At 40.3% G+C, this 16,138-nt stretch overlaps 1 protein-coding gene across 1 annotated transcript in view; it reads right to left on the reverse strand.

Moving 5' to 3' along the window:
* LOC149300543 (DNA excision repair protein ERCC-6-like 2) overlaps nucleotides 1-16,138 on the reverse strand; it is a 51,357-nt gene that overhangs the window by 10,615 nt on the left and 24,604 nt on the right. Inside the window, exons 13-17 of the mRNA XM_089485033.1 lie at nucleotides 15,537-15,636; nucleotides 12,682-12,834; nucleotides 9,689-9,763; nucleotides 4,550-5,513; nucleotides 2,910-3,064 (exon numbers count right to left, since the gene is read on the reverse strand). Coding sequence (XP_089341159.1) covers nucleotides 2,910-3,064; nucleotides 4,550-5,513; nucleotides 9,689-9,763; nucleotides 12,682-12,834; nucleotides 15,537-15,636 — 1,447 coding nt within the window. The remainder of the gene's footprint in view (nucleotides 1-2,909; nucleotides 3,065-4,549; nucleotides 5,514-9,688; nucleotides 9,764-12,681; nucleotides 12,835-15,536; nucleotides 15,637-16,138) is intronic.

Raw genomic sequence — 16,138 nt, forward strand, 5'->3', positions numbered from 1 at the left:
AAAAGTTCTTTATAAAGGACTGGCTACCAATAATATTGTAATAAACGTATAATTTTATTTTTTTTTGGTTTTAGGAAAATTGGATAAATGGGATCTAAATGTCCTGTGTGTTGCACTCCGGCGTTTAGTGTACTTAGTCATGCGCTACGTGCACAATGTTGACAGCGGGCTCGAGTCTCTCTTCTACACCACGCTGCAATAACATAAAGATGGGTTTTATCATTAATCCAGGTTCTCCCACAAAGCATCCTGTTATGCCTCTGCTTAACACCAGCGAGAGAGCCAAACGTCTGTCATCCAGTTTCAGAGATTAAGCTCTTCTTTTACAGTCTCATACTTATACCAATTTATAAAAAATATAGATATGGTTTCTCGGTGCTGATACCCTCTATAGTCTGGCTTGCGTATGACAGCTGGTAGGAAGCAGAGAGTAGTGTAGCCCCCTTCCTCAGTCACCACATTTTGGTTGCCATGGCGATTAATCCTGAATTGAATGGCCGTCTTTGTACAGTTCTTTTCAGCTAACTTTACGTAAACTTAAACGAAAATCATGCGGCTGATTAGAAGAAGTAAAAAAAAAAAAAGCTGCATATAATCTGCAGGTATAGTGCTAAAACTGAACTACAGACTTTCATATAGCGAAAAGGTAATGTAATTATAACACGGGATAATATCAGTTTTTCCAAAATCCTTCGACTCTGGCCCGTAACCAATTATTCAGCGGAAACTTTTCCCCAGCAAATCTTTTTTTGACCATTTCTATACTAGGAAAAACAAAAAGTCTCAGGTCCATTCCAAGTGATCCTGAAACATTACACTTTCAGACATGTATCAAGGATCTTTCAGTTCTTAACATGCTTAGCGTGTTCTAAAGGCTGAACTCAAACTGCAGCGAAATTCGACTTCTGCTTTGTTAATTAATCTGGAGTGCTAGTTGGTATGCACAGGAAGATTACAGCACACAGCTGCATACAACACTTTCAAAATGTACACCATTTAAAAGGAACATCCAGGAAAAAAATAAAAAATATATATAGATAGATAGACCAGGGCTTGACACATTTGTTGTGAATCTAGGCGCCAGGTAAAAAAGTTAGGAGCCAGGATTTTTTTAAACTAACAGTTGGTCAGGAGCGATCTGATCATCATAGCCCACTTACTAAAATCACAGCGTTTGACCTGGAAGCACCCTGGACTTTCAGGTCAGTGCTGTTTTTTTTTTTTTAACTCTTTCGATGCTGATGTTCCATTGGAGCACAGCATTGACTGATATTTAGTCCCCACAAGCTTGTGGGGACAAATGTTAACCCCTGGAATGCCACGAATGTGTCATACACAATTGTGGCATTGAAGGGGTTAACGCTGCACTGTCGCTCTCATGGAGCGATCAGGCAGCAGGGGTGTGTTGGGGCTGGTCTCCACACTCATGGGGAGACCAAAGAACCCTCTCCCCTGTCCCTGAAGCTGCCTCTGGCAGCTGGGACTCAATAGCTGGTCTATAGACCAGCCATTGCAGGGGGGAGTCTCTTTGATGAAGACTGTAGGCTTCCATGCCTACAGGAATCATCAAAGGACTTGTGGGGGCTCGTTTTTGCTGTTGCTGGTCTGCCTGGGCTTCCAGGCAGACCACCAGCAGCAGAGTCCCGTACAAAACGGGAATTAACCCCTAAATGCCCCGATCGCGGCATTGAAGGGGTTAACACTGCACTGTCGCTCTCATGGAGCGATCAGGCAGCAGGGGGGTGTTGGGTCAGGTCCCCACACTTGTGTGGGGGCCCAATCAACACACAACCCCCTTACCTGAAGCTGCCTGTGGCAGCTGAAAACACGATTGCTGGTTTTCCAGCAACCGTGTTTTCAGCCTACAGGATCACTCCGTGGGAGTGATCTCAGGCTCGGGGGCGGGCTCTGAGTGGCTGTGCTGTCTGCCCAGACTCCTGGGCAGGCAGCAGCAGCGCCCCCGTGTGGTGACTCAGCCTCTTACATCCACAATTTTTTCTGGATGTAAGAGGCTGACAAAACCTAGGTGCCAGGACAAAATTCTCTGTCGCCATGGCGACCTGGCGCCTGGGATTTGTCGAGCCCTGAGATAGACACACAATGTATATTTATTAAATAAAATATGGAGTGGAAGTTTTACAAATACATCAACTGAAAAATCACTAGAGCCTTTCTTAACACAGATGACATTATCATATAATTACAGAGAACATATAAATTGTATATACCTGTGTATTGATGAATGTGAGCTGGTGGTTGGTAGGACATTATGCTGAACATACGTTTTATTTCCTTTTTTGTTCCACCAACCACAATAGGCAGTAACTTCATGTTATCAGGTGCAGCTTTATATTTCAGGGTGTGCTGTCCATGGGCAATTTGTACCCTCTCTTGTTATTCTCTCTCTCTCTCTCTCTATATATATATATATATATATATATATATTCAAACTGACTATTAGGACAAAATAACAAAAAAAGTAGATTGTGAGGCTCCAGTAGGGATTAATAGAAAGAGCCATGCGGAGTGGCCACAGAGCACCAACACCTGTGCCTGATCTCGCAAATGCTTTTTCCTGAAAAGGCACAGATTCCCACAGTCCAAATTCTTGTGGAAAGCCTTCCCTGAAGAGTGGATGATGTTATAGCCACTAAGAGGGGCCAACTTCAATGCCCATGGAATGAAATGTCATATAGGTGTGATGACCAGGTGTCTACAGCTTTTGACATATATTGTAGATACAATTTTTCAAAACATATAAATTGGTTATTTTATACACAATTACTAAATATCATTTATTTGTGCAAACATAAGGTCAACATTCTGGGAAACAACAATTCTGATTTGATGCACGTGGCAAGCAGCAAGAGAATAATTGAAATTCAAATATGCAAAGTACTTATTCCTACCTTGTTGACTGGTGGCGTAATATTAGCAGGGAGCTGGGAAAACTGGTTTAACTCAAAGACATCTCTTACGGCCCTTCGACTCATGTGATTCTCTGCTTTGCTTGAGCCAACAACATTTTGGTTGGAATGGATATAAGCAACACCCTCAACTCCATCTGATTTAAAAAATAAGAACATGATATTATACAAAATAGAAAAAGTGTTTTCTTATGTAAAATATGCCCTTTTTTAATGTGGTGTACCCTTGCAAATGCATAGGGGGATTCCGGAGAACCCCCCCCCCATATATATATTTGGTCCTTTACTTACCCCACAGCTATTTGCAATGTAGGAGAGGTATTTGGAAGAGCTGTGTTCATCAACAACCATTAACCTAAACACTAAGTGTACTAAAATATGTACAGTATAGTACATACTCTAAGTATGTCAAGGAATTGCCAATCATTTAAGAAGGTCTATCGGCGCTTCGCCTGCTGTAGACTATGGCCTTCACAAAGCTCACCAAAATGATTATTATATGAGAATTATGAGAACAACTTTTAGTGGGAATGGTTAACTTGCTACAGCATGTATTTAATCTTTTACAGGATGGATGCCAACCTTGGGAACAAATAAAAATAAGTAAATTATATTCACTGGAAAGCCACTGGATGGCTGATAATTGAAGCAATCACAAATATTAGTTTAGTTTTTCCAAAATAATAAATATCTATCAACACAGATAAATGTAAGGTTATGCACATGGGGAAGAAAAATCCAGGCTGGGAATATGTATTAAATGGGAAAACACTGGGGACGACTGACATGGAAAAGGATTTAGGAGTTTTAGTTAACAGTAAATTTACCTGTAGCGACCAGTGTCAGGCAGCTGCTGCTAAGGCAAATAAAATCATGGGGTGCATCAAAAGGGGCATAGATGCCCACGACAAGGAAATAATTCTACCACTGTACAAGTCACTAGTCAGACCACACATGGAATACTGTGTACAGTACTGGGCACCAGTGTACAAGAAAGATATAGTGGAGCTGGAGAGGGTTCAAAGACGGGCAACCAGAGTAATAAGGGGAATGGGAGGACTACAGTACCCAGAAAGATTATCAGAATTAGGGTTATTTAGTTTGGAAAAAAGACGGCTTAGGGGGGATTTAATAACTATGTATAAATATATAAGGGGACAGTACAGAGATCACTCCCAGGACCTATTTATACCCAGGACTGTATCTATAACAAGGGGACATCCTCTACGGTTGGAGGAAAGAAGGTTTCTACACCAGCACAGACGGGGGTTCTTTACAGTAAGAGCGGTGAGATTATGGAACTCTCTGCCAGAGGAAGTGGTTATGGTAAACTCAATAAAAGAGTTCAAAAGGAGCCTGGACGTGTTTCTTGAAAGCAATAATATTACAAGTTATGGATATTAGATTAATAGGGACAGAACGTTGATCCAGGGATTTATTCTGATTGCCATATTTGGAGTCGGGAAGGAATTTTCCCCCTGGTATGGGGCAATTGGCATCTGCTTCATAAGGGTTTTTTTGCCTTCCTCTGGATCAACACAGTAGGGACACAATATGTATATAGGTTGAACTTGATGGACTTTGGTCTTTTTTCAACCTTATGAACTATGTTACTATGTTACCTAGCACTCTGTCCACAGAATCAACCTTTTTATTGACAATCTTTTTATTAATGTCAGCATTCACGTCCACTTTCTGTGGCTTCACACTACTTCTGTGTGTAAATCTTTGTAACTTTGCATGAACTTGTTTCTGGCCCTTGACGTTTCCAGCTCTTTGGTCTCCGGTATTAAGACGAATCTTCTTGTTGTGCAGGTGATCATCATCATCAGAGGATGAAAATGAATCTATTGTTTGGGAATCTTTGTCTGGACCACTTGAATTTCGAAAAGAATGATCTTTTCGGGTCCTAATCTGCTTGGACTGCCTCAATCGTACAGGCGTGTTTTTTTTATTGGGTATTTTAATGTCATCAGACTCATCACTAATATTGTCACAACTACTATCTGTAACTTGCTGTTTACTAGTACCAGGTTTATCAAATTCTGCCATGTGCCTTAATCTTAGACCTAACTTCTCTGCTTCTGGTGTCTGGGAGGACCGGATGACATCATCACTCTCACATGAGCTGCTCTCAGTCCCCTGGACATCATTAGCCTCTTTTGAAGTTGGATGTTTATTTTTTCTTATTGTGTATGTGTCATCTTCAGAATCCAAAGAAATGTTCCATTCTGGGGTAGTCACTCTTTTTGACTGTCTTCTATACACGGGGCATTTACTGTTTTCCTGAAGGACCAATGCATTCTTCTTGTTAACATTGCAGTCATTGTGTGCATTGTTGATAGTACTTCCTGAAAGGTCAGGGTTCATGCTTCGGGCTCGGGGAACTTTCTCGAGCATTCTGGAAAACCCAAACTGTTGTAATATGAGCTGTCTACGACTGTCAGCAATATCAGGACTTTTCAAGAATTTCAACTTTGATCTTCCTTTTACTTCTTCGTCACTATCACTGCTGAAGTCAAACATTTCATTCTGGAGTTGTTGGCCATGTTTCACATGTGTTATATTCTCCTCGCTGTCAGTATCCTGTCAATGAAAAAATAATCCGAATATAGATCACATTTAATTAAACAGCATAGTTAATCACTAAAACACAGGGCTACCACTTGCCAAACATCACTAGAAAAACACCCTTTCATACACCAACAGCTAAAAATGTGTATTTGAAAACAGTGGTTGCAGTATTATGCAATTAAAACCATATTAATATAATTTAATTCATTAACATTGCCCTGTAATTTAATTTTACTTTGTACTTTAATACACATTCTTTACCTGTAATGAAAAAGTAAAGTGGGGTACCCCCCCATGCTTCCCGATTCAAGCCAGTTTGGGCTTCATAAAGCAGCCAATCACAAGCAAGTGAACATTCACACCAAACACAATGGGAGAACATTCTGCAGGTGCATGTCTTGTTAGACATCTTGTGTGAACCAGTACTGGAGCTAGGTGGTACTTCCTAAAGCAAGATGCAGTTAAGGTTCTTGTTTATGGTCTTATCATCTCCCATTTTCACCATTGTAAGTCCTAGCGTGTCTCCATCATTACTGTCTTGTCTCCTTCAAATCTATCATGAATGCTCCTTTCTTATCGCTCCATTAACACCTCTACCCTCTGTCAATCTCTTATCTGGTTGCCTGTACACTTCAGGATCCAGTTCAAAATCCTGACTTCTTTAAAGCTCTTCAAAGAGCTCCTTCTCCACATACACACCTAGCTTGTCACTCTGTTCATTCGATGATCTTTGTCTGTCCTCTGCTCCGATTCCTACCGCTCATACTCACAAGATTTCTCAAGGGCTGCATCCATCTTTTGTAAGGCCCTTTCACAGTTTACCAGACTCTTGCCTTCGGTCCTTCAAAAAGTCCCTCAAGACCCACCGCCTATCAATAAATATCCAAACTCCCTTTCTCCCACCTACCTATAGCTCAACTTTCCTACACATTCTCTAGCTTTTGTACTGTACATATGTGTAAAATGTGACTAGTGTGGCTGGTCTATGGCAAAGAATGGCACTCGTGTAATATAATATACATTAACTCCATGTAATTGAGGAAGACCCTCCTCATTTTTCTCTCAGTAAGTCTTAGTTCTGTCTTGTTTACCTATTGTAGGGCACTGCGGAATTTGATGTCTCTATATTAATCAATAAATATTAATATTACTGAAGCAATGTTACCTTGTCATTTATTTACAACCAGCTCTACTACCATACATACAAGTTCTTATGGTGTCCCCATTTTCAAATGCAAAGGGATTCCACATAATCCTCCCATATGCATTTGCCCCTTCCACCCATACTCCATGCAAGAGATGCGATCGGCAGAATATTTCTCCATATTCACTGTTTTTTTGTTTTAAGGTGTGAGTCTTTACATCAGGAAAAACAGGCATATAGGAATGGTTCTTATCTCAAAATCTATGTATCTACCAGTATGTAAAATTATATTTATTATTATTATTATTGAAAGACATTAAAAGGGCTAGCAGGTTGTCAAAATCCACTGTAAATATCTCTGTCAAACTGTAAAATTGCGTACACCTTTCTTAAATCTCTTGGAACAAAAGACTTGATTTGATGTACGAATCATATCATAGCATAAAAATGTATTTTGGCAATCATAGTCACGTTATGATCATTAACTGTACTAAATGCAAATTCTGGCTTTTGGGAATAAAGAGCTTTTCATTCAATCAGGATCTCTGGCAATGTGTGTGATTTATGACAAGGCATAATTTATTCTACACACAGGCTTCCAACTTTTCATGTTATGTGACTTTCATATTAAACAAGTTTCTAGTCCAAACACTACATAATTAAGTTATTTGTAATAAAAACATACAGTGAGGGTGGGCCACAACTTCAGTAATCTAGGAGCAGGACAAAACCACTGAGCCAATTGTATTATATCTAGGCACACACTGACGATTTCAGCAAGTATTTCAAAAATGCATCAAAGAGCACCTTATATGTAAAGCACATGTCTTATACACGAGGTCATGGAGCCAGTTCAACATGAATTTTCTTTCCCCGAACACAAGACAAAAAACCAACAAACTATGGGATGGCTAAGCAATAACCTGCAGCATACTGTGAACGTTTATTATGGCTCCTAACTCCCATAGAGGAATTACATCACTGACGTCATTTCACAAGCAGCGGTGTGCCACGGACCGAAACCTTTAGTGCTGGGGGATGGAACGCATTCTTCACCCCTGGGAGGCTGCTCCAATTTATTACACCTTGTATAAAGGTTACACGTTATGCAAAGAAATATATATATATCTATATACGGTATCTCACAAAAGTGAGTACAGCCCTCACATTTTTGTAAATATTTTACTATATACAATGTAAAGTAGTGAGTGTACAGCCTGTATAACAGTGTAAATTTGCTGTCCCCTCAAAATAACTAGGGTGTCATGGGACTCGTTAGTGTTACAAGGTCTCAGGCGAATGGGGAGCAGGTGTATTAAATTTGGTGTTATCACTCTCTCATACTGGTTACTGGAAGTTCAACATGGCACCTCATGGCAAACAACTCTCTGAGGATCTGAACAAAAGAATTGTTGCTCTACATAAAGATTGCCTAGGCTATTAGAAGATTGCCAAGACCCTAAAACTGAGCTGCAGAATGGTGGGCAAGACCATACAGCGGTTTCACAGGACAGGTTCCTCTCAGAACAGGCCTCGCCATGGTCGACCAAAGAAGTTGAGTGCACGTGTCTAGAGGTTGTCTTTGGGAAATAGATGTATGAGGTTGAAGGGGTGGGGGGTCAGCCCAGAAGGAAGCCTCTTCTAAAGACGATGCACAAGAAAGCCATCAGTTTGCTGAAGACAAGCAGACTAAGGACATAGATTACTGGAACCATGTCCTGTGGTCCGATGAGACCAAGATAAACTTATTTGGTTCAAATGGTGTTAAGCGTGTGTGTGTGTCGGCAACCAGGTGAGGAGTACAAAGACAAGTGTGTCTTGCCTACAGTCAAGCATGGTGGTGGGAATGTCATGGTCTGGGCTTGCATGAGTGCTGCCGGCACTGGGGAGCTACAGTTTATTGAGGGAACCATGAATGCTAACATGTGTTGTGACATACTAAAGCAAAGCATGATCCCCTCCCAGTATTCCAACATACCACTGCCTTGCTAAAGAAGCTGAGGGTAAAGGTGATGCACTGGCCAAGCATGTCTCCAGACCTAAACCCTACCTCAAACAGAAGGTGGGGGAACGCAAGGTCTCTAACATCCACCATTTCCGTGATGTCGTTATTGGGGGAGTTTTGAAGAATGCTGCCCTGTGTGGTTTGTTATCAGAATGCCTGGTTAAAGGAGCCATCAGGTAAGCCAAGAGTATATCATGAATAAAAAGAAATAGCTTGAGAAAAAACCACGCACGTTGTTTAACTTTCTTTGCAATGTCTCTAAATGTGAAGCTATGAAGTCTAATAGCAAAACCTGAGCGTTTTTTGGGAGGAAGACTATTTGAATGATTTACTCGTGCAAGACAGTAATACCATGGTCATATATCAAAACTAGGCAGTTCCAGTCACGCATCTGCACAAATGGCACAATATTCATTTTCAGTCTTATTGCAATCATCAAATCATCTGTTTTTATTTCTAGCAAACCACATAAAATATATATTTAGGTTGTGGTGGAGACGCATCGTAATGATCCACAGCAGGGAATACAGGAAAAAAAGAGCTGTTATGACTATGGCAAGTTAATTAAATAACAATTTACTTCTCACACGTGTCACCAATTAATACCAGAAAATGTTCCAAGCTTCCTAGGTGATATTTTACAAAAAGCATCTCTGTACTCTTCACTGGTTGCGAAGACGCCGTTGGACTTCCAAACAAACAGACTGGGACCTTTGTTACTGGTTCATAACAGTTGTTGTTGTTTAATGTCAACATGAATTATAAAGATTTATTCTGTATCTGGCTACCACCCAAAAAAACTAAACAAAAATACACATTCCACTATGACACAGTTTTTTTTGCACGATAACTATAGAAAAAGAAAATCTTTTACATATTTGTGGATTTTCCAAAAACAAATTGTTACTAATGAAAATTCTACAGGCTGTTTCTATGACTAATAGATCGTGTGTATTTCATGGCAACCAAACTAAAAGGAAATTATTGATTTAAATCAGATTTTTTCAAATCCCTAAAGAAAAGGAAAGGAACGCTTACCGTTGGTGTTTCGCTCTTTCCTTGACTTAGATACATGGCGGCACTCATGATCCCAGCTTCAACTTTACCTTCTCGCTACAAGAGAAGAAAACACAGCCATAAGCATACGTTTTATGATCATCAACTTTTTATGGATATCAATATCCATTGAGACTAAAATAGTCAGAAAAACGCATGCTAGCTTTGATGACCTTTGTGCCATTTGTGTACAAGGGGGTGGTATACCTTTACTAAAAATGAATATTACCTGCATAAATCAAATTACATAAAAAATCCAAAACTTTCGGCTGGACCACAGAAATATAGAACACTACCTTACACCTGGCAAAAGAAACATACACTATACTTACAATTTAAAATGAATAGAAAATCTAATTTAATTTTTAGAATAATTTAGTATTAATTATGGCAAAGGTGCTTTTCCACTGATTTATTTTTTTATTCTGCCCTCTAAAGATTTTAACACATAAAAAACAAAAACTTATTCAAAGAGGGATTTTACTACTATGCTACTATGGCACCACACTATCTGTGGTTTGTTGCCACATAACTGTTCCCATCAAATTATAAAAAAAGCTACATTTCACAACTACCGTATTTGCTCGATTATAAGACGACCCTGATTATAAGACGACCCCCCAAATTTTAATATTAATTTAGGAAAAAAAGAAAAAGCCTGAATATAAGACGAACCTATAGGAAAAAAGTTTTACCAGTAAATGTTAATTCATTTAAACTATTTTTTTAATAAAAGCTATGATTGAGAAAAATATTTTGGTTTTATTTCCTTCTATTTTCCAACCTGCCCCCCAGTTATGCACATCTGCCCCAGAAATGCCTTATACCCCCTATATGCCACTGTGCCCCATGATATGCCTTTTAACCCTCTAAATGCCACTGTGCCCCATGATATGCCTTTTAACCCTATATGCCACTGTGCCCCATGATATGCCTTTTAACCCTATATGCCACTCTGGCACTTAGAGGGTTAAAAGGCATATTATGGGGAAGAGCGGCATATAGGGAGGTTTAAGGCATTTCAGGAGGCAGAGTGGCGTATAGAGGGTTAAAAAGGCATTTCTGGAGGCAGAGTGGCATTAAGGGGGTTAAAAGGCATTTCACAGAGCACCCTGCCTCCAGAAATGCCTTATGCCCCCCATTTAACACTCCCCCCCCCGCCGTTCCCCCACTTACCGGTACTTCTGAGTCTCCTGTCATGTAGCTGGGGCAGCGTGTAGACTCACGCTGCAGCCGGAAGGAGGCGTGGCTAGCAGCGGGGGTTGTATGCCGGCGCGGGGAACTCTGATCTTTGACAGCCGGGGAATGTCTGCGCGATGCACGCAGACAACCCCCGCTGCTAGCCACGCCTCCTTCCGGCTGCAGCGTGAGTCTTCATGCTGCCCCAGCTACATGACAGCTGCACACCGGGGACTCTGAAGTACCGGTAAGTGGGGCGGGGGGGTTGAGACAGGAGGATCCAGATCCCCTGCAGCTGCGGGGGATCTGGATCTTAGTCGTCTCATAGTCAGACTTTGAGGTCTGATTATAAGACGACCCCGATTGTAAGACGAGGGGTATTTTTCAGAGCATTTGCTCTGAAAAAAAACTCGTCTTATAATCGAGCAAATACGGTATTTCAAGGAAAAGTCTGGGCAACCATCAGTATGAATTCTGCAATTATTTGGAAACATTGTAAATTCAACAATACACCGTATTTGCTCGATTATGACCCTGATTATAATACGACCCCCCAAAATTTGAATATTAATATTAAAAAGAAATAGCCTGAATATAAGACTACCCTATAGGAAAAAAGTTTTATTAGTAAATATTAATTCACATGTAAGCAATTTTTTCATATTTAATAAAAACTATGACTGAGAAAAATGCATTTTTTTATTTTTTTTTCCCTTTTATTTGCCAACCTGCACCACGACTTGCTACTCTGCCCCCAGATATGCCTTATACCCCCCTATATGCCACTCTTCCTCCCTGATATGCCACTTTGCCCCGTATATACCACTCTGCCCACCAGATATGCCTTATACCCCCTTATATGCCACTCTGCAGCCCAGATATGCCTTATAACCCCTATATGCCACTCTGCCTCCCTGATATGCCACTTTGCCCCCTATTTACCACTCTGCCCCCCAGATATGCCTTATACCCCCTATATGCCACTCTGCCCCCCAAATATGCCCCCCCTGACTTACAGATGCATCCCTAGACTTGTCCCCCGTGCTCCAGACTCCCTGATTTCAAGTCGGGACAGCCGGTGGACGTCTGCACATTGCGTGCAGACAACCTCCGTTGCTACGCGGGACTTCCACTGGGGCTTCTATGACTGAGCACCAGAAAGTCACGTCAAGCCGGCACTTCTATGACGGAGCGTGGGGTGACATTACCTTCCGGTGCTCCACCATAGAAGCCCCTGTGGAAGTCCCGCGTAGCAGCGGAGGTTGTCTGCACGCAATGTGCAGACGTCCACAGGCTGCCTGGACTTGAAATCAGGGAGGAGGATCCAGGTCTCCTGCAGCTCTGCGGGGATCCTCCATTCTGGTGAATGTTTGCGCAATGCTTACAGACAACCCCCGCTGCTGCCAGCACTTCTACAGGGGCTTCTAAGGTGGAGCACCGGAAGGTAATGTCACCCCACGCTCCATCATAGAAGCCCTGGCAGAAGTGCCGGCAGTAGCGGGGGTTGTCTGTGCACATCGCGCAAACATTCACTGGCTGCCAGAAAGGAGGTTCCAGGTCCCCTGCAGCGCTGCAGATTGTAGTCTTATAGTCAGACCTCTATTTGGGCTGGGGAAAAAAACCTTGTCTTGTAATCAAGCAAATACGGTAAATGGGACAGCACCTTTCCAAACCATGCCAAATGCCAATAATTCATGGAAAAAAGACATGCCATTGTGTGATAGATTTTAAATGGTCCCTACCGTACTGGAACCTGTGTTAAAAAAGTACGTGTGTGAATGAAAGACCGGTCTTACCTCTAAAATATCTCTCGTTAAACAGGTCCCATGGGTTCTTAATTTGAACAGGTTATGGACACCAAATAGTTCTCCCTTATGTTCCTTTGATCCTTGCACAGCTTCAAAATAACGCTTGGCATTCTCACTTCCTACCACGACGCAGTGAAGTTGCTGAAATTGCACAAAATGCATGTCAATTTCCACATATGTGGAGTTTCAACAAACAGCCTTACACTTCTGAAGCAACGTTCTGTTACTTGACAATATACCAGTGTGTGAGTGTAAAACAAACACTTGTAAGAATATGCCGCACATTTAGTCATGAATACAGTAGATACTAATAACCAGGTACTGAATTTGTTGCATGTGTTCGTTGGTCCTTTGGTCGTCGGTGAGCAGCAAGAATAGGAGGCAGCATTGATATTTTGCTGTCCTGATGGTTTCCCCTTTTTGGATCTGTATGGATCATTGAGTTTGTGTACTAGTTGAAAGATTTAATTCATGTCGTAAATTTTATGTTGAACATTACTACCAAGTTGTTTCTCACTGGGGCTTTTTTTCTTTTATAGCTCCTATATGTAAGGGGAGGTTATACAGTTACATTTGTGCAATACTGGTACCTCTATTTCTGTTTGTGTTTAATTTTGTCCCCTTTCTTTTTCTTTTATATAAACATGCTTGGATATGTCAATTCTACTTGATCTTGATGCCGCAACTATGGAGGTTCTGTCTCCCTGGTATGTTACATTGTTAGAAAATGTCTCAATGACAATAAAAATACAATAAAAAAAAAATAGAAAATAGGTGGGGATTAGGTGTAGCGAATCAAACAGTGTGGGATTGAACAGGAATTGGACAGACATAAGGGGATCCAGAAAATAAGACAAGAACAAGGACCAAGTAAGGTCTGAGATATTATAGCAGGTAGAACATGGCCAACACTGGGGAACATGCAGCAGCATGGCTGATTTTATTAAATATAAATATTCTGGCTGTCCTTTTTAACTAGCCTGATAGGAGACGTACAATCTGGCACTAGGTTAAACAAGAAATGACCATGGACTTTGGATTTCAGTTTCCATACTTAAAAGGACCCTAATGCAGGCACACCAACAAATAATACAAATTAAAGTGCTTTATAAGTACTGCAAATGTATTGATTTCCTGGAAAAAAAAACACTCATCTTTAGGAGACACTGTAGCTCAAGAGCTGTAGAGCATTGTGGTCTAGTTTTTGTGCCAGTGGGGGCTACTTGAGGCTGCCAGTGACTAGCAGTAAAGTGCTGAATTCATTAGGCAGCTGAAGCTGGCTCGCGGTGAGTATAGCATGCATGCGCGGTAGCAGGCAGGGGGATGCGTTCAGTTGATTGTGTTTCCTGAAAGCCAAGGAGCAGTTGGGGGCGAGAAAAGAGGGCAAATACTTGGGGAGATTCTGCTGAGTCCCGCAGGGGAAACATGTTAATTTAAAGGTGACACTCAGTTATCATATGCATTAAAGTGCATCTGATGGCTGGAGTCTCCCTAGATTTCTATCCAGTTGAACAAACTCCATTCATTCTGATGAGTTTTAATAGGTATTATGACAGCTATATTACACTTCAGGCCTGAAAGCTGATTAAAATCGCTAAAAATATGCGTTATTGCATCTACCTACAAAACAGGTAAAGGCAATACTTGGTAACCTCCCTAATCATGTGCTGCTAGGGTATTTCTTCGTAATTTGAATGTACGCCATGTAAAGTGGTGGATATAACACTTAAAATGCACAACTATAAATACATTTTCAGAAAGGCAGTAGCATTAAAGGTGCTGTTCCACCTACTCTGGAGACTCTTACCGCAAATCAGTTTCTGATCATGTGATCATGCACTTATAGGTTGTTGGAATAGAGATGGAGAAAAAAGTTGTTGTAATGTGATAAAACATTTAGAGGAATTACTAAAATAACAGATCTGCCAAGGTTTATTTGTCTAACGAACTAGAAAGTTAAAATGAATGCATTATCTAGGTGGAGCAGCACCTTTAATCAGAAAATCTTGTTATTAGCAACATCAACATAAATAGTATATAGTACCCTGCCTCTAAAAGAGTTAAAATGTATAGCATGATAATTCAGCATTCACATAACTATTTAGAAAGTGTGCTGAAACTTGGTTTAGAATACCGACATGTGGCCCATGCCCTGTATTTACATTTCATAGCAAGGATCTGAGGAAAAACAGAGAAACATTTTAAACAAACGCTTTTGTTTTTCCACCACACGTGCCCATTTGCTTTGTTCATGTTTTTCTTTGATCACGTAAACGTGTTTTTTTGTTAGACAGTCACCCCCTAGATATTTTCTAGGAAATTCAAATGTGACTTAGTGACAACTAATGTGCTTCTTGCAGAAGAGAACGCAGCTGATTCCAGAGATAGATGGACGTAGAACCTGTTATTCAGACAATTGTGTCATAAAGGTACTTGCCGTTATGCAGTAATCTTGCATGTGACAAATCTCTCTCAAAGTAAGCAGTTAAAGAAAAATATATTAATGCGAAACAACAAAATGTCAACTAAAATTCATCTTAGCTTGAAAAAAAATCCTGGGTATCTATTTTCTTCCCCAAACTCTGTCATATCCCCCTATTAATATAACAGTAAGAGAAACCATCCCAAAACAGTGTATGTATGGTCTGTGTCAGAGAATGTCCATAAAGAAGGGAATCAAATTGTTCTAAAAAAAAAAAAAAAAAAAAAAAAGGTACAGGGCAAATACAAAAAAAAAGCTTTGCATCAAAGTGAGTGTACAGATGAGATGAACTTGTCTAAAATGCGTGGTCCAGATCACCACAACACGATTAAACATAAACAAAGCCGAAGAACAAGCCTACCTGTTTGTAAACCTGCCTTAAGTATATCATCTCCTCCACTGTGCCTAATGATATAAGCCGGAACACTTTCACATCCCTGCATTGTCCAATTCGGTAGGCTCTGAATAATAAATACAATAAATATATGTGTGTGTATATATATATATATATATATATATATATATATAAAACACTTTCAAAAAAAATAAAATATATATATATATATATATATATATTCGGCGATAACGAGAAAGAATGGCAAATACACAGATTAACTAATGGATTTAGAATCATTTTCATTCATTAAAATATTTTGAGACATGTTTGAAAACCTATTTATATGTATATATAAGATGTGTTGCATGGTTCACATCTGCCATCAGATTCTATGTATCAATGCACATGCACAGACAAAAGCAAGGCAAATGAAAAACACACAACCATCTCCTTAATATCAAACTAGATTTTTTTTAAATAGAAATTAGCATTCTCATTTAGATTTAAAATTTATATGCCTGCCCAGTGTTCTGGATAGCAAATATGGTGGTAAAAATGTGTGGCCAAAGAGAATTCCAAGCAGTGATGACCATAGATGTGTTCATAGTCTGCGGCAAATGTCTGAC

This window comes from Sceloporus occidentalis, unplaced genomic scaffold, assembly GCF_023333645.1.
Source record: "Sceloporus occidentalis isolate IW3139 unplaced genomic scaffold, rSceOcc1.0.p SCAF_24, whole genome shotgun sequence".
NCBI lineage: Eukaryota > Metazoa > Chordata > Lepidosauria > Squamata > Phrynosomatidae > Sceloporus > Sceloporus occidentalis.